The following is a 23,385-nucleotide window of genomic DNA, read 5'->3' as shown; positions in this document are numbered from 1 at the left end:
ATTATAATGCATCTATTGTAATTGCTCTAACCTTTTTCTGCTTTTTGCCTTCAAAAAGTATTGCAGAGTTACTGTGAACTGACCTTTTTATAACTCTTGCAGAAAGTTTTTTTTTTCAATAGCACCTCTTACGACATCTCTATATTTGGGTTATTATAATGTGCCAGGCATTCCGAAAGGGTAAATTCAAGCTAATGACTGAAATCTGGGTGATTCTTCTGGAAGATGCATGCAGATGGTCCTTAACAACTGAGGGAGCTAAAGCCTGGGTGAAAGGGGTGACTTATTTTGAGATAAACGTAGATCTGGAAAAATGATTGTTCTCTAGTGTTTGGTGTATATATACTTGCAGAGAATGGAATAATCTCAATTTACACTGTCACTGTTAATAAATAAATAAATAAATAAATAAATAAATAAATAAATAAATAAATAAATAAATAAATAAATAAATAATAAATAAAATCTCTTCATTTTGAAATTCCAGTCTGTAAATTATTGTGTACTTTACCTCAGTTAGGATAAAGATCAATACAATTTTAAAACCACATTCCAAATCTAAAGGCCTATTAAGGATCTACATTCAAAATGGATGCAAATGTGCCTCTCTTCATACCCACCCAAAGCCTAAGAGACAGGACTATTTTCCTGGGAACAACTCCCCCCACCCTCCAACTGCCAAAATGAAGTGTTGCTAACCTGTCTCCTTGGTCCCCCAGAATAATGGCAAAGTGGCCTACAAATAAACTACCTGCTGTTGTCCCTGGATGCGCATGTATTCCATGCGTTGCTTTATGTGTTTGCTTTTGTCTGGGCTGCCTTGCTGGGTTTGCTTTAGTCGTGATGCTGGATTGACCATCTTCATGGCTGGAATCGAGACACCGCCACCACTCTGGGGAAATAACAGATTAAGTGATATTGTTGGGGATCGATTAAGAAACAAGGATGTTGAAAACTGACACAAATAATAGCTTAAGGGGTTGCCTTTGGTTCTGCAGTTGTGATGACATAGTGTGAATTGGCAGCTGTGTTTCCTGGCAAAAGCAAATGCCTCTGTCCACCAGTAAATTGAATTGCTAGGATGTCATGAAATATCTCCAAGCATTCTAACTGTTCAATTACCATTTGTCTGATAATTTTGGCACAAAATGCACCAAAGGACTATTTTTTCCTTTGAATTCTCATCAGGACAAGTATTTCTTGCAACCTTATCTGTTTCAATTTTATTGTGTTGTGGCGCAAGAAAGTTCAATAGTTTTTAAACATAAAACAATGTTCCACCAGTATTCAAACATATTATATTACACCACCAAACACATCACATTCTTTGATCAGCCTGTCAAAGAACAGACAGATGATGCCATAGGCTCGGGAAATTACAGAATGCGAGTTTTGTACAAGTTTTTAAAATGAGTCCTTACTCTGTTCACCCCAACTTCCTTTGCCAGTCTGAAAATGCACGAGACGTTTGGGGAACAAGAAGAGTTGAACAAAGAAATAGAGAAGTTAAGTGAATAACAGAAAATAACAGAGGGATAACGTAGGCATGAGATAAAGGGTTTTATTTTTAGCATATGGGTTTCTTCATACAACTTAATGTAGCAGATCTAGCATAGGTAGATGTAAAGCAGTTCCTGTAGATAGATAATTTATGCTCAAAAATGTAATAATAAATATGTCTTATCCTTCACCTCAAGCAACTTAAAATTACTAGTTTTAAAAGTGTCAAAAATCTTTTAATACTGTAATACAACTTTTAAAAAATAATAATTTAAAGCAGTGCCAAAATAATTACAATTTTAGCCAAGGTATTGATAAAGACTCACATCACATCATAATTTATCTATTCAAATACACAGAAAAAGTAGGAATGTTCTACCTATACCAATTCCAATGAGGACGAAGAAACCAGTGTGCCTACATAAAAAGCTTAGTGAAGATCTGAAAGCAATGAGAACCACATTTAGGAAGGATACTGACAGAGCTGTAGAGTTAGTGCCTAAAAAGTAAAGCGTGGAATGACCTGAGATACTCACACTATAAAAATAGTTTCTTGTTCAAAGCAAAATAGCCAGGATATTAACTGAACAGTGAAAAAGGCAAAATGCTAACAGATTGTACACACAAACACACAGACATGGGCAATGCTGCTAACACTTGCTTTGATTTGATCTTCTCCAATAATAATATAAGTAATATAAATATAAAATGGATAAAGGAAAGGGGCTGAAACATGATGATGATGAAAACATTTTCAGGATATATCTGTCTATGACTAAATTTAAAACTGCAATCAGATCAGCACCATCCCAGGTATTAACTGATAGTTTCAATGAGCATTTACATAGTATGGGAGGAGAAAGGAAGTTCTAGGAACATTAATGGATCCAGGAGCTATTGAATAGCTTAATATTAACACTTAGGAAAATTTTAAGTATTTGCATGTGCTTTGAAAAAGATGAGGCAATCATCATCAGAAGTCAGCATGAGTTTTCTAGTGGTTTTGCATGATTAACTTTAATAGATGGGAATACAACCTTAATAGATGGGGATATTGAGAACATAATACATTTTGATTTCAACAAGGCATTTTTCAAAATACCCCATTATTCTGATTAATAAATTTGATATCTATGGGCATGACAATTAAACTGCTGCAAAGCTAGCTTGAAAGTGGTGTGTAATGAACACTTAAACACTCTTCATCAAATTAAAGACAGACATGTACTATGATGAAACAAAGTTATGTTCTGGATCTTCTAATTTTTAATATTTTTTAATCAGTTTATATTATTTTATCAGCAAGATTTAAAAAGTGGAAGGAAATATTCTAGGGTGATACAAATTGGGTGTGAGAACCCACACTCTAAAAAAATCCTTAATAGTCAAAGTAATGTTGATAGGAGAATAATTTACCAGGAGTTAATTGCGTTCCCTGTCAATAGATTTGTTCACAGGATAAGCAACCAACAATTACAAATACTATGAGCAGGGAACTAATTCAGTGATATAAATGGTCCCTTCTAATTCTATGATTTCTCCATGTGGATTACAAAAATGCACCAACAATTTACAGACAGATCTATAAAATTGTATGCAATTTTTATACTGAACTTGGATTCTTGAGAAAACTGCTACTCTGATTTTATTGATGCTAATTACTGTTTGTGCTGGATGAAAGTAGATGATTAAATCTAGGAATCCCATTTCCAGTAACTACTTTTAAATAAATGTATCTTTCACTCTGTCAAATGCTTTATGAATATCTAAGGATAGGAAGAGTTTATACACTTAGCTTCTGAATTAATATAGTGGCTATATGAGAGAAGAGACTTCCTGTGTTTTATTCCCATCACATATTAGACAGATTTGGAGTATTACTAATGTTATCTATATATTTTAATTCCCTTCCCCAAATTAAACAAAATTATCAGTTATGTGCAAATCCTTGCCTGAAATCATTGTCAAGACAACTTGGCTTCATTGTACAGTTCACAAGTTAGAATTTCAACAAGTTTGAACATAATCTTTATTTTAATATATTGATATTCATGTCAGTATATATTTACATGCAGATACCAGAAACCTAAAAATATTAGGTTTCATTTTTTCTATTTTCCCAACAACTTTCTAGTTCTTAGGGAATGTTCATGAAATTTGTGCAGTCTAGATTCAGAGATGGGTCAGAGGATTAAATCCGAATGCATATGTCTTTGTATGCCTAAAGGCTGTCAACCAAATTATAAAAATATTCTTGATTTGCATATTTTATGGAGGTTATAATTTTTGAACAATTTCTTCAAAATTGTTCCTTTGATAAAAAGCTGTATGTGAATGTGAGCACATGCATATGTAATATATACTATTTGAAAATAATAAAACAACTGTAAATATCTGTAAACCCCCCCCCCCAAAAATTAAGCTCTTTAAAGGCTCATAGATATCAAAAAATAAAAATAAAAATCAGGCAATCATAAAAAAAATCATCTCTCATGTTTTATTAACAGGATTGAGAATGTTTAACTTGCTAATCGATCACAATTTGTGATTAATTTAGGTTCCTGGGTACTGCAACTTAAAAAATGCTAGTAGTTCTAACTCAAATTTTGGCTTACAACAAGAAGATTATAGGAGAATTATAATCATTGTCTTCACATATTTAATTTTTGGCATGGGGGAGGGGGAATAATACAGAGGAAAATGCAGGAAGCAGATTAAAAACAGAAGTTGAAGCACCCAGATATCTGAAATAAACTTTAGCTGCCAAACATTATCCTAAAAACCTTTGGAGGATGCTTATCAAATTAAGGACTTTGTTCTCAGTTACTTATTTAGGTAGTTTGGGAAAAATGTAATAAAGTGGAGATTTTGTCTAAGATCTTATTTTAAGAAACTAATTAGAACATGTCATAATTAAAGTTAAGTAAACAAAAAGACATAATTATATTTAAGTAACAAAACTGGGTAAAAGCCCAGCACCTTCATTGCTCCCAGCTGCCTTCTTTCCTCCAATTTCATAGAGTTTTGCTGATTAATGTAGCATGTAGAAGATTGAATCTTTATTACTGCTGATTTGAAAATTCATGGAAAACCTAAGCTTCTGTGCAATAAACCTACTGCCTATTTTCCCAGTGTGCAGATAAATTGGAAGAAAAATGGGTGGGGTATATTTCTTTTTAAAGGGAGACCAAAGCAGGCCTTTAAGCATTGTGGTCACATTGAAATATAACACTGCTAATGTCTGGACCTGAAGTAGTATGAAAAAATGAGACCCTTCCAGCTTATGTAAAAGAGGGGGAGGGGATCTCTTTTCACATAACTGATAAAATTTGTTTTAAAGTGCTTCCTCTTCCCAACTTCAAAGGAAAGGAAAGAGAAGAATGTAGGAGGAGGGCAGCATTTTATATTTACAATTCTGTCTAAACTGACATTGTCAAGCTTTCATCTTATTACATAGCCTAATTCCTTTAGTAGTTCTAGAATTCCAAATCAGAAGACAACACACCTTCCTAGCTCTTTTTGAAACAATTGGAAGAGAAATTAATACTGTAGCTATAGCTAATACATGTACAGTTCTATACTGGTTGGCTCTATAAGAAAAGGTGTTCTTAACTGCATTTCAGAAATAGAAAAAAAGAAGAGGCCTGTTTTCATCCACCAAGATTGAATACTGTTTGGTGCAGCCTCTTGTGTATTTGATCTATTTTTTACCAATTCAAATTGCAAAATGTTCTCATTTTATAGACATGTAAGAAGTCCATAAAACCTCCCAATCTTGGAAAATAAATAAATAATCTGCAATGGCATACAGAGAGATTTGTCCTCTCTGCTATATTTGGAATGGAGAGTGAATTCAGAAAGTTTTCATGTTTCACTCCTAAAACAAATTCACATACTTTAATTAAGAAAGCCAAGTCCATTTTTTAATCAAAAAATGGCTTCCTGGTAACTAAAAGGAAAAGATTTTGGTTGGTTCACAAACCTAACTCTTTTCTGGGATTTGATAAGAGAAATACAGTAAATACAAATCTAAACATCTAGTTCTATACAGCACAACATCCACCTTCTCCTTATCTATTAATGAAATAAATAGATTAAAATATAGAGTATGCTATCAGCTGGAAGAATTGGAGAGCGTAGCTGGACAATCTGTGGTATTTTTTAAAGGGACAATGACACTATCCATTTAAACTCATCTAAAATTATTTTCACGTTCTATCCCCATCATATCATTTCAAGCTATTTTTTTTTCTTATGGTGGTCATGGATTGCTAAAAAATTTGCATTAGATATTCAACGAATTCCCCCCTCCCAAAACTCTATTTTTCCATGATTGAGAGTGAACTACAGTTGCTGAACAACCAAGCTGTGCTAAGTAATTTAAATTTGTAGTTCAGATCTGTTCAAAATGAAACTCAAGAAAACTCCTTTCATTTCTATGAAGAGGCAGTCCTTAATACAGTTTAGAGATAGATTTGATGGTGATGATAAAAAGTTAGTACAAACAGGAAGCAGAATGTGGTAGTTACAACAGTATTAAAGAAACAGCAATAAACTTAAAGAACACCAAACTATTTTTATAATAAGAAAGAACAGATGATGAAGTTAAAACAGTTCATTTAACTTTTCAGTGAGACCGAAGTCCCATTTTACAGAGTCCCAGCAACTGGTGGTTTCACACCTTTTCTCTTTTAAACAAATGAAATCTTGAGAGGATAGACAGTAAATGACACTTTCAAGAAGAATCGAGGAGGAGCAGATCAAGAGGAACATCAAACAAGTTAATCTTTTCAACAGAAACTGAGACTTGGATAGTAAAAGAGGCTTCGAGATGATTGGAGAAGAATTAGGTGGGCTGTCATTTGCATTTGCACTGTTTTGAACCTTGCATTCTAACTTCACATCCCTGTCAACAGTAATGCTACTTCTGGGCACATTCATGCCTGCCTTTCCTTCTCTATTTTTTAATCTTTGGATTTTAGCTGTCCAGAAATATTAGGTCAATAGATGCCTGGCAGCTAAATTACACCGATAGTCATTGATGGTCTCTTCTAGGATGTCCAGCTTTTGGCAAGTGTCTTTTTCAAATGTCTTGGATTCTTATAGTCATGACATCAACAGTAGCACACACCTTTTATTTTTCATCCAGATTCCTTTACTGATCTTCTCTTAAAATATCATCCTCTTCCGTAGAATTCTGGTATTGCTGCCTAAACAATTTCTCATATTTAGTGGGTATTTCATTCCCAAGGGATTGTAGATTTTCTAAGGGAAAATACTATTCGAAACATCAGCCTGGTTACCTCTAAGCATCTGTTTTCAATCTTCATTAAAGGTTTCTCAAAACTGAAAGTATATCTTCTGAGTTCTGTCTTCTTTGCTTTTTAGTTCTGTAGTGCCATGTTTGTTATCCAACCCCATGAGTACTTCACCTTCTTCTGTGGATGAAGAAAAAGTCTTATCACCAAGTATGACATTTGATAGGATGACACAGCTGTTTGTCTCATGTATGGACCCCAGCCCCTTTAGCAAATGTCGTAGATTCTTTGCTTGGTTGACCCCAGCATTCACAACTATATGATATTGCCTTCCAGTTGAATAACTTTATCCTCCAGAGATGGTTTGATGCTTCGTGTATTATACTTCCCATTCCCCTAACCAATTACTCAAAAATACCAAAATATGCAGAGTTGTTTAGAGCCACCCCATCCCAACTTCCTGTTCTGCAGACAATATATGATGGCCTTACTACACATCAAATGATGAATGAACCAAACATTTCACTTTCTTCTCACTGTTGCTCAGCTTTTCCAGCAAGGCCCTTTGTTTCTTTTTCATTTTGTCTGTAATCCATTCAGAGTCCCAACTGCCCCTCAATGCTTCAGTAATAGGACTGCATAACTCCAAGCCTGCTTGTGGCTTAGATTTAGGAAATTTGGATACTCATACAGAAGGAAAAATAAGAGGAAAATGAGAATTATTACCAAAAGAGAGTCCTAACTCTTAGGGAAAAAATATACAGGAATTCTTGAGACAGGAGTATTTAAGCAGTGTGCAAATCAGGAAATTTCTCTCTTCAATAATCTAATTATTTTAATAGTGTGGGGTTAATGGTTTGCTCACATAGACCATTCCTTTATCTTAGATAGTTGGTATCCTGTGGTCCTAAAAACTTGGGATAATGGCAGATAAACATCTCTCATTACAAGTCATATCCAAACACCTAAAAAGTAATGCACATTTCAAATGGGTTACATATTGGGAATAACTGATGGGCAGAGACAAAGAAATAACTCTAGGTAGCTTCCCAACCATCTCCATGCTGGCTGGAAAAGTCTGTACATTTTGAAGATGCCCAGATTGAGGAAATTTTTTTTTAATGAATTGTGACTTTCTCTGATTTCACCAACTTTTTTTTAAGTTGACAAGCTTACTTTGCTCACTCTCACAGCCTGCTATTTTTTCTCCATATTTCTTAGTGATTCAAAATTTATGAAACTCTTTGTTAAAGCCACATCAAAAATTGCCTTTGAATCAGGGAGGAGAAAGTAATGCATACATGCAGCACAGGCCATGATGCCCCTTTTGTGGCCTATTCAACTATTTTATAAACAACTTACTTCCAGGAAAGAAATAATGAACTATATAGTACACACACACATCTATCTATCTATTTATCTATCTATCTATCTATCTATCTATCTATCTATCTATCTATCTATCTATCTATCTATCTATCTATCTATCTATCTATCTACCTACCTACCTACCTACCTACCTACCTACATACATACATACATACATACATACATACATACATACATACATATAGCAATAGCAATAGCAGTAGACTTATATACCGCTTCATAGGGCTTTCAGCCCTCTCTAAGCAGTTTACAGAGAGTCAGCATATTGCCCCCAACAATCTGGGTCCTCATTTTACCCACCTTAGAAGGATGGAAGGCTGAGTCAACCCTGAGCCGGTGAGATTTGAACCGCTGAACTGCTGATCTAGCAGTAGCCTGCAGTGCTGCATTTAACCACTGCGCCACCTCGGCTCTCTTGGATAGCTGATATATATATATATCAGCTATCCAAAGATGAAAGCTTTCCTTAGATGGTGTTTGTCCTCTCATAATTAACAGGGAGTTTAACAACATACATAAGAACAGCTTTCGTAAACAAATATCAGTGTGGAGAATCAAAGTGGCTCTCCTATTTTAATTTCTCCAAGGTTAAGCTAGGTTCCAAATTCTTTCCCTCCTAAGATTACTTTCTCCATAAAAAAATAGGTATAAGGGGGGGAAAGTTTTTAGGAACTTCCAGGAATGAAATTTCTTCAATTTGGGAACAAAGAAGCCTTACCTGATTAATAAAGAGCTGGGGAAAATTACTAGGGTATATTTGTGCTACAACAAGTGGGAAAAGATTCTATAGTAGCTCTTATTTCTTGAATTGCAGCATTTTCTTGGGCTATATCCTCCTGCTTTACAATTTGCAGGCTTACCTGAATTGTGGTGCATGGACACTTGGGACACTGAAGTTTGGCTCAGCTATATGAAGACTGCTAGTAGAATAGTCTATTAATAGAAAATGCAGCTAGAAGGTTAGATTGCTTTCTCCACATCCTCAACCTTCCAATAAAAGGAGTCAACAAAAATTACAGCAAAAAGAGATCTTCTATTGTGTTATCCTTCCATGAAAAGGGCAAAAGAGCATTTGAATATGCCATCAATTAAGGACCTGGAATTTTTAGCAGCCATTTTGTTGAAGCCAAATACTTTTTCCTCACCTTTACATGAGCAAATATATCATAAGAGTACAATAAGAGAAGAATCCAAAGATAATGTAGACATACACTTTTCCTTACTATAAAACGAAGCATGGTCATACATAGATGGGGACTTTCCCATTTAGTTCTTTGGATTGTTCTATGTATTTTTTATTTGATCCTAATCTCTATTAGTTTATAAATAAAATCCAGAGGCAGAAAATAAACACTCTTCCTTCTGTGTACATTTATACTTCCAGTTTCAATACTATATTTTTGTTTGGCTTTAGACAATTATTTCACTTGGAATTTCTGCCCTTTTAAATTTATATTTTATTATCCATCAGAAAATCTGTAACTGTAAATTGAAATGACTAATTTAATTAACAGATGATGCAATAAATAATTTATTTATGGCAGAGGAATGGTTTGAATTGTTTCCCTCAACTTTCCCTTGGGTGAAAAATGAAGGCATTTTTCTTCCCAACAAAAATTAGGCAGGGTCTTAGTAAGGGTCACCTGCAAGAAGAAGACTTTCATTTTCAAAACCAAGATACCTTAAGACTCCTCAGAAGATGAAGACATCCACCATACAAGAAATCAATTCTATTTATAATTCCAAATTATAAAATGAATTATTTATTTAATTATTAAATGTATATGGCACCCATATAAATTTACGGATTTGAATACTAAAATAGATATGTATAAAAATTTCATTTAATCCATTTCATGCCCTTAGTATTTAGACTAATTGTTCTATTGCCCAGAATATTTTAAAATTGGCCCAGATCACAAGTCATCTTTCCAGGAAAGTTTCACTCATGTTATTATCAAACTACACACATTTTTGCAATGTTATATAATCCCCTTAACTAAGTAGAGATAAACCATCCTCCTACGAAAGTGAGGGAAGTGCTGAAAAGCTTCAGTCAACTGAGGTCTCTAGGAATAATGTAACAGATGCCAAGCTGTTGTGGCCCAGCAGGAGCCGTTGGAGCTGCCACCAGACTCCGACAGCGAGGGGCCCTATGAGTCGGCTCTGGAGGATGTGGAGGACTCTGGACAGGGTTCCAACTCTAAGCAGGGCACAGAGAGACTGGTTGGTCACCAGGTGGCGCCTCAGACTTGGACCAGTGAGACAAGGGAGAGTGATCCAGAAGCCAGCAGTGAGTTGTTCCTGGATGCATGCCATCGAAGAGCTACTCGGTGTCAGGAACAGTTGCTGATGGTCATTAGGCTCCTCTCCAGACTACAAAAAAGGCTGCTTGTGACACGCCCTTCTTGCAGAAGTCAACGCATTGACTAAAGAGAACATAATTAACTTGGCAGGCTGGATAGCAATCCAAGGTTTGTCTGACTTGCTGCCAAGGTTTGTCTGACTTGCTGCCAAGGTTCTTATCTGTTTGTTTGCTTGGCTTTCAGCCACCGAGATTTTGGCTTCTTGCTATTAAAAGTACATTCTAGTAAAGCTTGTCTCGGCTTTCGTTACTGGAAGGAGGAGGGGGTCAAAACACCAAGCACATTCTAGGTATCCTCTGAAAAACGTTTAAAAAGATTATGCTATAAGACTTAGTGAAATTGGACCTGCAAGGCAGCATATCTGGCATCTTCAAATTGTGTTACAGCTATGCAGTGGCGTAATCCTCTGAAGTCTGCTACTGGTTCGGTGAGTATGCTACTGAGCGCGCGCTTTGTGTGCATGTGCACCTGAGGAGTGCCCACACAATGCTAAAAAAGGAACATTTTGAAGACTTCCGGGTCTGCAAAGGTAAATAGAACAGTAAAGGGGGGGGGAGAATCTGCTGTGCCATGTGATTTAGATTAGCTAGAAAGCAGGAAATCTGTCAATTCTAGCTAATATAAATCACACATCACAGCTGATCATCACCCAGCTGATCGTCGGAAATACCGGTGAACTGGTAGCATTTTTTCCTACTGGTTTAACTACTGGTTTGGGCAAATCGAACCAGTAGCATTTCACCCCTATAGCTATGCCTGCAAATAATCATTTACAATGTTTGTATGTGAAGGATAGCCTCATATTCTATGAAAAACATGTAATTGTCTCATAATGAACATCAGGTGATTAGAAAAGTAACTTTATTTTTAATGGAAATCAAATTATGAAAATATGAAGTCCCCAGCTATAGTCCAATGTATCTGGAAGGCCCCTAGATAGGGAAAAACATCCAGAGGTGGGGGTTGGAGGGGAGTAGGTAATACATTTTAGATGAAGCCAGACTTGAAAACCTAATTTTCCCAAAGCAAAACTCAGTAACAATAATAAATATTAATAAGTAGACAGAAGCCACTTTAAGGTGTCCTGAGTATTTCAAAGCCATTGCTTGTATGCCCACCAGGTTATGAGAATTGGCTTCAATAACTTTCAGGTCTTTCTTTTGTAAAGGGGTTGAGATAGCAAAAGCCCTAACAAAGCACTGATTCTAAGTGGTATCAACATCTACAATATAAGTGATAGTTCTTCAGTGCTTCTGAGAAAAAATTATTCTTAAGTCTTGAAGACCAGATGGAGGCAACTAACATTCCAGATTCAGCATATGGACTGGCGGTTCACCATCTTTGATATTTGCTATGGAATTGTAGGAAAATGACAAAGAACCATGCAGTCTTTAGAATGAGTATTTAGGATGTTAAAAAAAAAGCTAAGGAAGAAAATTAGCAAGTTGAGCAACGGCTATCAGAATTAAAAACAAAGTTATAGTTTAGCCAGGTCAGAAACAAGCAGATTTGGCAAGACACTTGCTAAGTATAATTCTATTTTGAAAACTGAAAGGGCAGAATTCAGAAACTATGTATGAATTACAGCAATTATGCATTATTGGAAACAATATGGCAGTAAAGGTAATGTTATTATATTGGCTCATTAATCAAATCTTGTATCTAAATATATGCTCCAAGAAAAGAGTTATCATAAATAAAGGATTTTCATTTTGGGATTGCATCTCTATATTATGACAATATCCAACTGCCCACATAAGAAGCAGGTTTTAATTTATCATATTTAATTTATTCATATTAATGTTTCTCAATGGGAGAAACAAGAAACTGATACCAGGAAAGAAGGACAAATGACCTATCCTGATTTTCAATATATTCATTTCAAGTTTCCTAGGATAAGCATCAGAGAGAAGACACATTTAATTGGGATAGTTTTCCATGTTTTCCTTTCATTGTAAGATTTACAATGCATCATGGAGTTAAATTCTATAAATGCTTTCTGTTCCCTATTTTAAAGTCCTTCCTTAATCAAATCTTCTCCCCTCTTATGACAAGTTATTCCAAAATGAAACACAACAAGGCAATTATCTTGTCAGGTATTGCTCCTTTTTTCTTTGTTTTAATACCTGATTCTCACATCCAAGTGTTAAACCTGGGAACAAAGTATCGTTAATGTTAAGGCTGAAAATCTTTACATGTTTATTGCAAATTTTAAAAGTTTGTGGGAGTGGGAGTGAGACTCAGAACTGAAATTACATGACAGAAGAATGTTTAGCTTTTTCTTTTCCCCCAGCCTTCCTTGAGACCTTAATCATCATTCACTCTGCTGTAGTTGGAGACTTCCATTAACATCAGTGGAAGATAGCAAGTTCAATATTTATTAACCCAAGATAAGCAAACAAATAAAGAAAGATCCTTAGAGACCTCCCTTCTGTTGCTGAGAAATACATAACAACAAATTACATACTTTAGTATGTATATATATAAGTTTTATATCATGACTTTCCCTTGAAGCCATGGAATATTATTGGTAATATTTCAAAGAGAATAGACAAACTTTAGTTCCCACGGAGTTCACTGAACTGTCAGATGTCTACTTTGCACTGATTGGTCTATACAATCCAAGCTCAGCTTGACCTAAACAAACATCAGACTCCCCCCCACCCGAAAAACCCTCCAGCAACTATGGAATAGGTAACTCATACATATAATAGGTGAGAGATACAATCTATCATGGCCACAGTCGATGGGATCTGGGGAAAATATTCAGAAACCCAAATGAAAGTACCCTGAATACCAATGAAGCCCATTGTCCACTTTACCTCCATATCATTTTATCAGTAGTATCTCAGGTCTGTTTGGAAGTTATACAAGAGGCATAAATAGCATTTTTTAAGCCTAACAGTTTCAAGACTGATGCATATGAATAGAAATCATTTATTTTTTTGGATTCAATGAAGTGGATCATTGTTTTTAAACTATAATAATATTTTTATTTCCAAAGATGATAAAGTAAGTTGTTAACTCATAACTAACATGACAAAAAATGGTATTAGTACCCAGACTTACTAAATGGTGTGACTTTGATCAGAGTATCTTTCTTATTTACAAGAGCAAAGAAATATAATTCAGTACAAAAGAGTGAGATATAGTTCACTAATAAGAAGCAAATATGGCAAATTGTTCTCATGTCCAGTTCCCCAAGTAATTTTTTTACCCCTGTAAACAGTTCAATATTTTTAGTACCCTGTAGGTTTTCAATTTTGTATCAACATAATTCACACCACTTTGTGTCAGTAGAATAATAAGATAGCATGAAGGCCATTAGTTGATTAATGTACAGAAAGAAAGAAGAAGCTGAATTAATAAAGGCTGTAGACAAGAATTGGAGCCCTGTTAGAGAGTGGGTAACCAGTCAGAAGGAAAGAAGAAAGGAGTTGTAATCCATCTGAACAACAGCTGTTACCTTCCATCTTTTGGTGGTTACGGTGGCCCCATTGGGCCACATGTCTGTGGTTGGCACAGGTTGGTCGCAACGGAATTTAGGAATAAATGAAGAGCTTCTCTGAAATACCTGAGGAAGTCAGAACATGGAATGTGGTTGTTTTTTACATACAGAAAGCAAAATAATGTGGATTGCTAATTCTGGTTCAACGAAGAACACTTATCAAATTAAACCTAAAATGCAGTTTTGAAGAAGAGAAGAACTCCAAATTTGAGAACCAATAATCCAACCATAAGGCTTAGTTAAATTGCCTGTTTCAACTACTTCAATGTAGCTGTTTAAAGTATATCTATAATTAGAGTTTACACGATATATAATGAAGTTATGAGGACTTCTGTCTGAATTTAAAGCATATTTATGCATGACCTTTAGAAAAAAAAATACAACAATAAACAACAGCATGTATTTTTTATGTTATGGAAATTGGTGAATAACAACTTGTTTCTCCAATCTGTAGCTGAAATCCTTTTAGGTTAAGGCTCAAATTTTTACAGTGGTTTAGCCCACTGATTTTAAAATAATTTTTGAGTAGACAAGGCAAAAGGTTTATTTCAGACTAAAAGCTCTCAACATATCTATCTTTTGGCAATTCTATATATAGCCAATAAAAATGTTATTGAATTCTAATACTCTTTCAAAAGCCATTAATATTAATGAACCTAATAAGATTATTTTTTTATAATCTGCTTTCCCTGCTATTTTTTAAAAAGTACTGGCCATGTATTGCTTTGTCTTTCCATGCTTCCATTCTATTCTTCATTTGGTCTTTCTTGTAGACCAATTTGCTCTTTCCAGTAGTCAGTATGCCTTCCCTGATTATTATTATATACTTTTTTCATTAACCATGAAATTCAGTCAACTGAACATTCAAAAATGCATCACAAATACCATTGACTGACTATTATTGTTGTTGTTGTTATACAATTGTATCACAGCGGCCAGTTGTTTCACCGGATTTGGCATTGGTTACTAGTTGGGCCTCACCCAGGGCCCTAGGACGTCGTAATGTATTTACGTAATATGCGTGCAGATCCAAGCAGTGCGGCTTTTTGCATTTGACTGATGGTGATTTTGTCAATTTTTAACTGTTTTAACTGTAATTCCAGTGCTTTTGGAATAGTACCCAGTGTGCCAATTACCACTGGAATTACCACTGCTGGTTTGTGCCATAATCGTTGAATTTCGATTTTTAAATCCTGATATTTTGCGATTTTTTCATGTTCCTTCTCGGCAACCCTGCTATCACCTGGTATTGCAATGTCTATGATTATGATTATGATTATGATTATTATTTACACAGTCAGTCAGATGTTCAGTCTAGGTTTGGCATTTTTCTCTACCTATCAAGTTCTTACCAAGACCAGGAATAGGCAAATCTGGATGTTTGATGATTTTACAGATATCGTTGCAGGATGGAAGCAGTTCCAAGTAAAACCACCTTCTGCAATTGACTGGTGGCAAATTTGTCAATGCCTATGGTGTTCAAGTGGTGCTCCAGTTGTTTTGGGACTGCACCCAAGGTGCCTATTACTATTGTTAGTATCTTTGCTTGCCTTTGCCATAGTCGTTCTATTTCTATTTATAAGTGTTTGTATTTTGTTATCTTCTCCAGTTCTTTCTCTTCTATTCTGCTGTCTCCAGACACTGCCACATTCATTATCCAGACTTCTTTGACTTTCTTATCAATAACTGTTAAGTCCAGGGTGTTATGTGGCAGGTGCCTGTTGTTGTTGATGTTACAATAATATTAATTTCAACAAGTATTGCTGCAAATAGCCTGTATAAAATAAAGTCAGATGCTTCTTGAAAACTCTCAGGCAAGAAACAGAGATAAATGTATTCCTTTGTCTGATCCCATATTCAGAAAATACACTATTTTTGTACATAGAAATGTTCCACTCATTCATCCCTATCATGGTCCACCGAAAATCTACCTACAATGAATATTTCTAACACTTTAAAAAATCCTCTAGGATTTCACCCAAACTCTTATTTTTTGTTTTACTTAAATTTCACTTATTTACAGAACTGAAGATAAATTTCCCTGATTTATCCTTGCTTTCATTTTTCTTCTTATTTTTTATTGTCAACTTTTATGCCATGGAAGCCTGAATTTTGTCATTATTCTGCAAAAGAAACATGCAAATAATGCATCATATATATATATATATATATATATATATATATATATATAGCCAAAAGTACAGATAGTGCTAATGGTCACATGTAGCTAATAGATTAGATACAGAAAGTTTGCATGTGTTCTTACTCCCAAACACGAAATGTTAGAATGGCCTCATTTCCATGTCTGTACCTCTTACTGATGTGAAAATTGGCTAATATTTTAAAAACTAACATTCAGAATCATCTAAGCTGACTTACTTTCTATTATTCAGTTGCCCACAAAATTGAACTATTTCTTTGCATACTGTTTTTAGACCCATATTTAATTCAAGCTGATCTGTATTTACTCTACATTATCTCCATTTTCAGTGTTGCATTTCAAGTCAATCAATCATATAATAACTGGACAATTTTTTGGATCTTATAAATCTTGGGTTTTATAATTCTTACAATTAAACTCCTTTATAAAATGTACTATCCTTTACTCAGATTTCACTACTAGATTTGGAACCCGAAAGGCCACTTTGGCAACATAAACAAATAAATATTTAATTTTTCAAAATTAATTTTTCATTATTCTTCCTTCTTGGTACAGAAAGTGGGTTTGTCTTTTTTTTCAGGGTAGCGTTTTGGGGTGAAGGTGGCAGATAGATTATTTCCTGATATTGCATTCTTTGCTAAATTAAGAACTATGACAGATACATAATTTTTAAATGAGGTGAACAGCTTTATCTTACAATAACTTACACACCCCTGTTAAGTGGTCCCTTCCCTGAATGCATCACTACTAGGTGGTAAGCAGATGAAACAGTAGATAATGTGGAATTTATTCTATTGGGATTAGGTTATATAGCTAATGTAGACCCTGGAGAAGTATTTGTTCAAATTTGTATTTTTGCATATATTTTTTATAAAAAAGAAGAAATGGTTAGTTAAATCCCTAGAAAAGGATGTTAAACAACCACTAACTAACTCATTATACACACCCACTGAATATTAAGTCAATAGCTTTGATAAATATTTGGTCCCAATAAACATCGTGCTTCTGAAATAGAACTATTAATATTGTACCAAATATCTTGTCTGCAAATTCAGTAAACTATTGGTTTTAGCTTTAAAAACTATTATATTATATTAACTATTATATCTACAGTGATAGATTTCTGATATGATGCTTATCAAATCTGGATTAATTTTTGAGACAATAAAGGAAGGTAAAGTACTTTCAATATAATTTAATATTTTTTTAAAAGTTATTTTGTAAATTGTATATTTTCTAGACAATCTCATCACCTTTTAAAATTTATCTTAAAATAACTATATGATAGTTGCATGTGTGCAATTTTGTTAGTTTGGTGTAGTATATAAATAAATCTGAGTTCGATGAAATATTTTATAAATATTCATATATGAAAATATACAAAAAACAACACAATATTTGTTGGGAGACATTCTCAAACTAGTACAGAGGACTTATATAAAACTGAGTTTTCAACAGCAGAGATATTGTTGAAAATATCAGTAATTCCTGATCAGGAATCAGGAATTCCTTGGTTATATACTCTAGTAAACTATATTAGTATACAAATAGGCTTTAGGTAAACAATGGAAAAAACAGCAAGGTATTCATTGCTTGATCAGTACGGACTCTTTACTGAAGGCTTTCGTAACCTGATGTCCTTCATATGTATTGGAAATCCAGTCTTATTTTCACCAATTCTATCCAGTCACTGGCCATGGTAAGTTGAAGAGCAACATACCTTAAGGCAGAGGTCCCCAACAGCCGGGCTGTGGCCCACTACCAGGCTGAGGCCTGTTTTAACCTGACTGTGGGAGAGATAGGCAAATGTGTGTACATGAAGGCTCATTTGCATAAGTGGCAGAAAAATGCATGTGTGTGAAGGTCCGCTCACACAAGTGGGGGGGCAAGTGTGTGCATTCACTCATGTGAGCAGAGAGCACTCTTCGTTTGCATGCAAAGTTCCATTTGTACAAGTGGAGGGCGTACCTGACTGTGCTCACCTCTCACACAAATGGAGCTATGTATGCATGTGTGCACCTGCCACTCACTTGTATGTACAAGTATGGGCACAAGTATGGGTGTCCATACTTGTGCCTAGTCGGGTTGTCAATTTGGAAAGGTTAGAGACCGCTGCCTTAAGGCATCAGGCTGAGAAAGTCTGTCTTATTGTATAATGATATTGTAACAGATTTATATAATGCTTCACAACCTATGTCAATGTTGAAATGTATAAGTCAGTCAGTTTATTATAGTCTTAGACCAGCACAAGCAATGTATTCATGACCAATGTTCCCTCTAAGCTGTGCAGCTGTGCGGCCACGCAGCCGCACACATAACAAGAAAACACACGCAGAAGTTTCAAACTTCCGTGCAGTGTATTTTAATGTCTTAAAATATGACTGAAAATATCCCCCTCCCTCCCTTCTCTCTCTGCATCGAACTCTCTCCTCCATCTGGTGATTGGTGAAATCAAGGAAGACTCTGGCCGGAGACCGATGATGCTGCAGAAGGGAGAATTCCCATTGGTCCTTTGGGACTTCGTCGGTTCCTGGGAAAACACGATTTGCTGGTTGTAGCCTGTGTTCCTCTGCACATCTGGGGTTTCTCAGGCAGCCTGTTCTGGGCTCGGCAGTCTTTCTGCGATCCCTTCGCTTTGTGGAGAGAGGAAAGCAGCGTGGAATTGGACTGCCTGAGCCAAAGGGGTCCACGGAATCTTGAAACTTGATTTTTGAGCAGTACCAATCCATTCCACTCTTTCCTTTCCCTTTCTGTCCTTCTTCTATCTTCCTTTCCTTTTCTTTTTCTTTTTCCTTTCCTTTCTCTTTTCCTTTCTCATTTCCTTTCCCTTTCCTTCTTTTCCATTTCCTTTCCTTTTTCCTTTCCTTTCTCTTTGCCTTTCCTTTTCTTCTTTCCCATTTCCTTTCCTTTCCTTCCCCCTTCCTTCCCTTCCCTCCCTCCCTCCCTCCCTCCCTCCCTTCCTGGGGGTCTGAGGGAGAAGGAGGGGATCCTTTTCTTCCTTGGCCCCCTTCCCAACCTCTGCTCTGATAGCAATTATGGCTAAAAAAATTTCAGGTGCTCAGGCATGAAAATGTGCTGCTCAAACACTATACTTTTCCGCGCACACTGAAAAAAAAATTAGAGGGAACATTGTTCATGAATGTCTGTGAGTACTCATAAATCTATCTATATTAATAAATGTATTAATAAAACTTAGTTGCGATATTTGATAATAACCTGAAAAAGGAAGTTGTAAGAGTAAACAAATATTTGAAACTGCAGGAGAGAAATACTGGAGGGGGCAATTTGGAGCATCAAAATGAAATCCACATGGAAAAAAGATAAATTATCCTTTCCTTTCTGCCTCTGCATTCCAAATCCATAAACTGCAGTTATAGAGAATTTGCGTTAATATAATGTGCAAACCAGACCACACACCAGCATGCCATATGTAGTGACCTGGCTCTTATTGTGCAGTTCTTATTGTCTGGTGACACTAATACAGGCAGATTCAATAAACACTTATGAAAGATTCCTATAATAGCAACTTAAATAAATAATAAAATAATAACCATATAATTGCTCAATAGAGAATGTTTTGAGCTTGTTCCAAAGTATGAAGATTTGGGAGTCTTGTATCTGATCAAAGATTCAACAGCAGAGGAGTACAATCTCTGTCAATCAAGACTATATTTAGGTGAAGAATATATATTTGCTGAGATTAAGTCATAAAGTTATCTGCATAATGAATCTCTCCTTTGCAAATTTCCAGTCTGGTGAGATTTTTCTCTGAATTTGTTGAATGTTAAAATTGTTTCTTTGAAAAACTCTCGAACCTCAGATCTTACTTTTAGTCTAATGCCCTTTTCCCATCCTACCTCAAGTTCAGCAATGATCCTATCCTCCTCATCATCATCTTTGATGGCAGAAGCAATGATGGGGGGTGTTGAAGCAGGCCTGGCAACCTCAGATACGGTTCTTCTCAGTTTCACTTGAGGCTTTTGGGTTTCCAGCTCTTCTGATTCAGCTTTCTGATATCATAAAAAGCAAAAAAAGAAAAAGAAAAGAAAAGAAAATGTGTTAATGGGAAGAAAAGAACAAAGCTAAACCACTGGGTCCTCTTTGGTTTTACAGGTCCATATTTCTTCATTGGGAAAAATGGTCTGTGTACCTTCATGAAACTGGATTCTTTTTTGCTGGTGATGATCACCTCTCCTGTGCGGGTGGTTGTCAGCCCATGAGAAGATGGAAAGCTTCGCCGGGGTGGAGGAGGAGGGGGAGATTTGGAGGGCTTCTCTGTACGATATCTGGGCACCGTCAGCTCATCTGCAATGATAATATTATTAGAATGAATCCATGTTTATATTTATACCTACATGTTTGAAAACTAATAAATGCAAATACCATGGCTAAAAGAGCCGAGGTGGCGCAGTGGTTAGAGTGCAGTACTGCAGGCCACTTCAGCTGACTGCTATCTGCAGTTCGGCGGTTCAAATCTCACTGGCTCAAGGTTGACTCAGCCTTCCATCCTTCCGAGGTGGGTGAAATGAAGACCCGGATTGTTGTTGGGGGCGATATGCTGACTCTGTAAACCGCTTAGAGAGGGCTGAAAGCCCTATGAAGCGGTATATAAGTCTAACTGCTATTGCTATTGCTATAATAGTTAGCCCATTTTTAAAGGAACAACTTAAAACTAAGGAGAGAAACATTTAAAGTGGCAATTTGGAACATTTTTAAAAAATGGAAAAAGTATATATTCTCTTTCGCCATCCCCTTAAGTTTCTCCCTTAAGTTTTCAGGGGAAGAGGAATATTCAATCCCTCCCTGCAAAAAGTTAAAGCAAATCATTTTCCAAAATTCCAATTAATTAAACCAACTACATGGATTCCTTTTCTGATGAATTACATGAGGCTGCCAGTGTTGTAACAATGATATTAGAACATGAGACAATTCAGCTGAGGTTACACTTTTCTCATAATTAAATCTGCAACATGTTTTCCTGTTGCTGATAAATAAAGTACTGGTTGAAGATAAACTATTTCTCAAAGGACTATCCAATTTTTACTACAGGTATTATAAGATAGGCCTTCAACCATGCTGATCTATGTTTGTAAATGTGTGGTTACTGCATAAACCTTAATTTAATTTTCTACAGTGGCCTCTACACCAAATACCCCATATTGTCCCTAAAATACTGTCAAGAATTAGCCAAAAGGCATGTGCGTTTCTTGTAATCTTGTAATCAGAGTCTATCCCTCTGTCTGTTTCAGTTGTGACTCAGTTTCCATTTTAAATAACACATTATTTGTCAGTGTTAGGTATATGGATAAAACAAGATGAGTTCAGGGAGCTATTTCTCTCCTCTAGAACATATGCTTTCACTGGAGTGATCTTCATTATGATGGCAGTCCAGGAAGCAACAGGTCAAACCCACTCCTCGATGTGTGGCAATCCTGCTTGATCCTCTCCTTACAAGCTGTACCCAATTTTGCGTCTGTCTTACCCGATCCCCGGCGACCATTGGGGTCCATTTTGGTTGTGGACTTTTGTGCATGCTGGGGTTTGGTAGGCTTGTGCTCTGGGGTAGAGGCAATGCTTCCACTGCCACCACAGCTGGAAGACTGCTTGTGCTTGGCCGCAAACTCCAAATCAGGGATGGCTTTCATCAGCTCAGCTTGGGTCTCTTCCAGAAGCCGGTTAATGTCTTTAGCACTGTATTGGGTCAAGGCTGCACGTTTTTCCTCCCAGTCTCGTTCTGCAGCCTGTAAAATAGGTTTGTATTAACTACAATGAGGCTTCTCTACAATACTGTTCAGTTGACATCTATTACAGGGGTGGGCTTCAAAAATTTCAGCAATGAGTTCTCTGTCTAGTTGCTGGGTGGGTGTGGCCATGGTGGACGTGGTTTAGTCGGCCTCCTGCACCACAGTGTGGGGGGGCATTTTCATCTTCCTCAGGCTCTGGAGGCTTTCTTTGAGCCAATGGGGGGGCAAAAACTTCCTCCCCTGGGCTCTCGAGGCCTGTGGAAACAGAACTTCCAGGAGGCGTGTTTTCCCCCCCTCCCCGAGTCTCCGCACTTACCTCGCATCCAAAAGGGCCATGTGGAGACTCTTAAGAGGGGAGGGGAGGAGTGGGAGGGGCCAAGTGGGGCAGCCAGGGTTGTGATTTGGAGGTCCTCCAAACCAGCCATAACATTAGCTACAGGTTCTCCTGAACCGGGGTGAACCCATAGCAGCACACCCTGATCTATTATGTGGCCCATTCTATAGACAAATTCTGGCTTTCCAAGAAGTGCTGAATCTCTTTGTGGTTGAGAAAATGGGGCAATGAATAAAGAACCCTGTTCCCCATTCCAGTTTTATTGAAAGTGCTATCATAAAGTAGGGAATCAAAATCATTGTTACATTGGAAAATTCAGGAAAATTGCTGGCATACATATCAATTGAGCTGGGAAAAAGAAATAGTTCCAGAAATAGTTAAGACTCTCTCCTCTCTCTGCTTATACGTTCCAAACCAATTCCTTTGAAGTTGGTGGGGAGGGTGAATTGCAGGCACCAATTGCAGGCACCAATTCCCCACCAATTGCCTGTTTGATTCAACTTCTAGGAATTATGGGAAAAACAGTTTCTTTACAAAGATTTTTTAAACTGAGTCATTGAAGTCCATCAGGGTTCAGGCACACAATTCTTCTATGTATATACACACAGAGATATAGTACATACATACATACATGTAAAATACATAACCTTATATATTGTGTATCCCAATTTTGTGAATTTAATGTATACTTTTCTTGTTTCTTATATTGGAGTTTTAGATGGAAGGTGGAATGAAAAATAGAGGATTGTAAATGGCAGCTATATTTTTCTGACTATGGTAAAGAAATCTATATGGAAGAAAGAGAATGTGGAACAATGTGGAAATCTTGCCAGTGATTGCAAACCATTTGGTGCTGGAATAGCTTTTCTCAACTGGTGTTTTTCATGATTCCAATTACAGTTTTTATTATTCCTTCCTTTTGGGCTGGTGGCACAGTGGTTAGGGTGCAGTACTGCAGGCCACTTCAGCTGACTGTTATCTGCAGTTCAGCGGTTCTAATCTCACCAGCTCAAGGTTGACTCAGCCTTCCATCCTTCCGAGGTGGGTGAAATGAGGACCCAGATTGTTGTTGGGGGCGATATGCTGACTCTGTAAACCGCTTAGAGAGGGCTGAAAGCCCTATGA

At 36.4% G+C, this 23,385-nt stretch overlaps 1 protein-coding gene across 1 annotated transcript in view; it reads right to left on the bottom strand.

The window, feature by feature from the left end:
* SRCIN1 (SRC kinase signaling inhibitor 1) overlaps positions 1 to 23,385 on the bottom strand; it is a 74,407-nt gene that overhangs the window by 5,560 nt on the left and 45,462 nt on the right. The window contains exons 14-18 of the mRNA XM_032237990.1: positions 21,665 to 21,923; positions 20,333 to 20,487; positions 20,040 to 20,192; positions 13,980 to 14,087; positions 752 to 892 (exon numbers count right to left, since the gene is read on the bottom strand). Of these exons, the coding sequence (XP_032093881.1) occupies positions 752 to 892; positions 13,980 to 14,087; positions 20,040 to 20,192; positions 20,333 to 20,487; positions 21,665 to 21,923 (816 nt within the window). The remainder of the gene's footprint in view (positions 1 to 751; positions 893 to 13,979; positions 14,088 to 20,039; positions 20,193 to 20,332; positions 20,488 to 21,664; positions 21,924 to 23,385) is intronic.

This window comes from Thamnophis elegans, chromosome Z, assembly GCF_009769535.1.
Source record: "Thamnophis elegans isolate rThaEle1 chromosome Z, rThaEle1.pri, whole genome shotgun sequence".
NCBI classification, from domain to species: Eukaryota; Metazoa; Chordata; class Lepidosauria; order Squamata; family Colubridae; genus Thamnophis; species Thamnophis elegans.
Note: the sequence above shows the minus strand (reverse complement) of the source record. Positions and strands in the feature narration are given on the sequence as shown.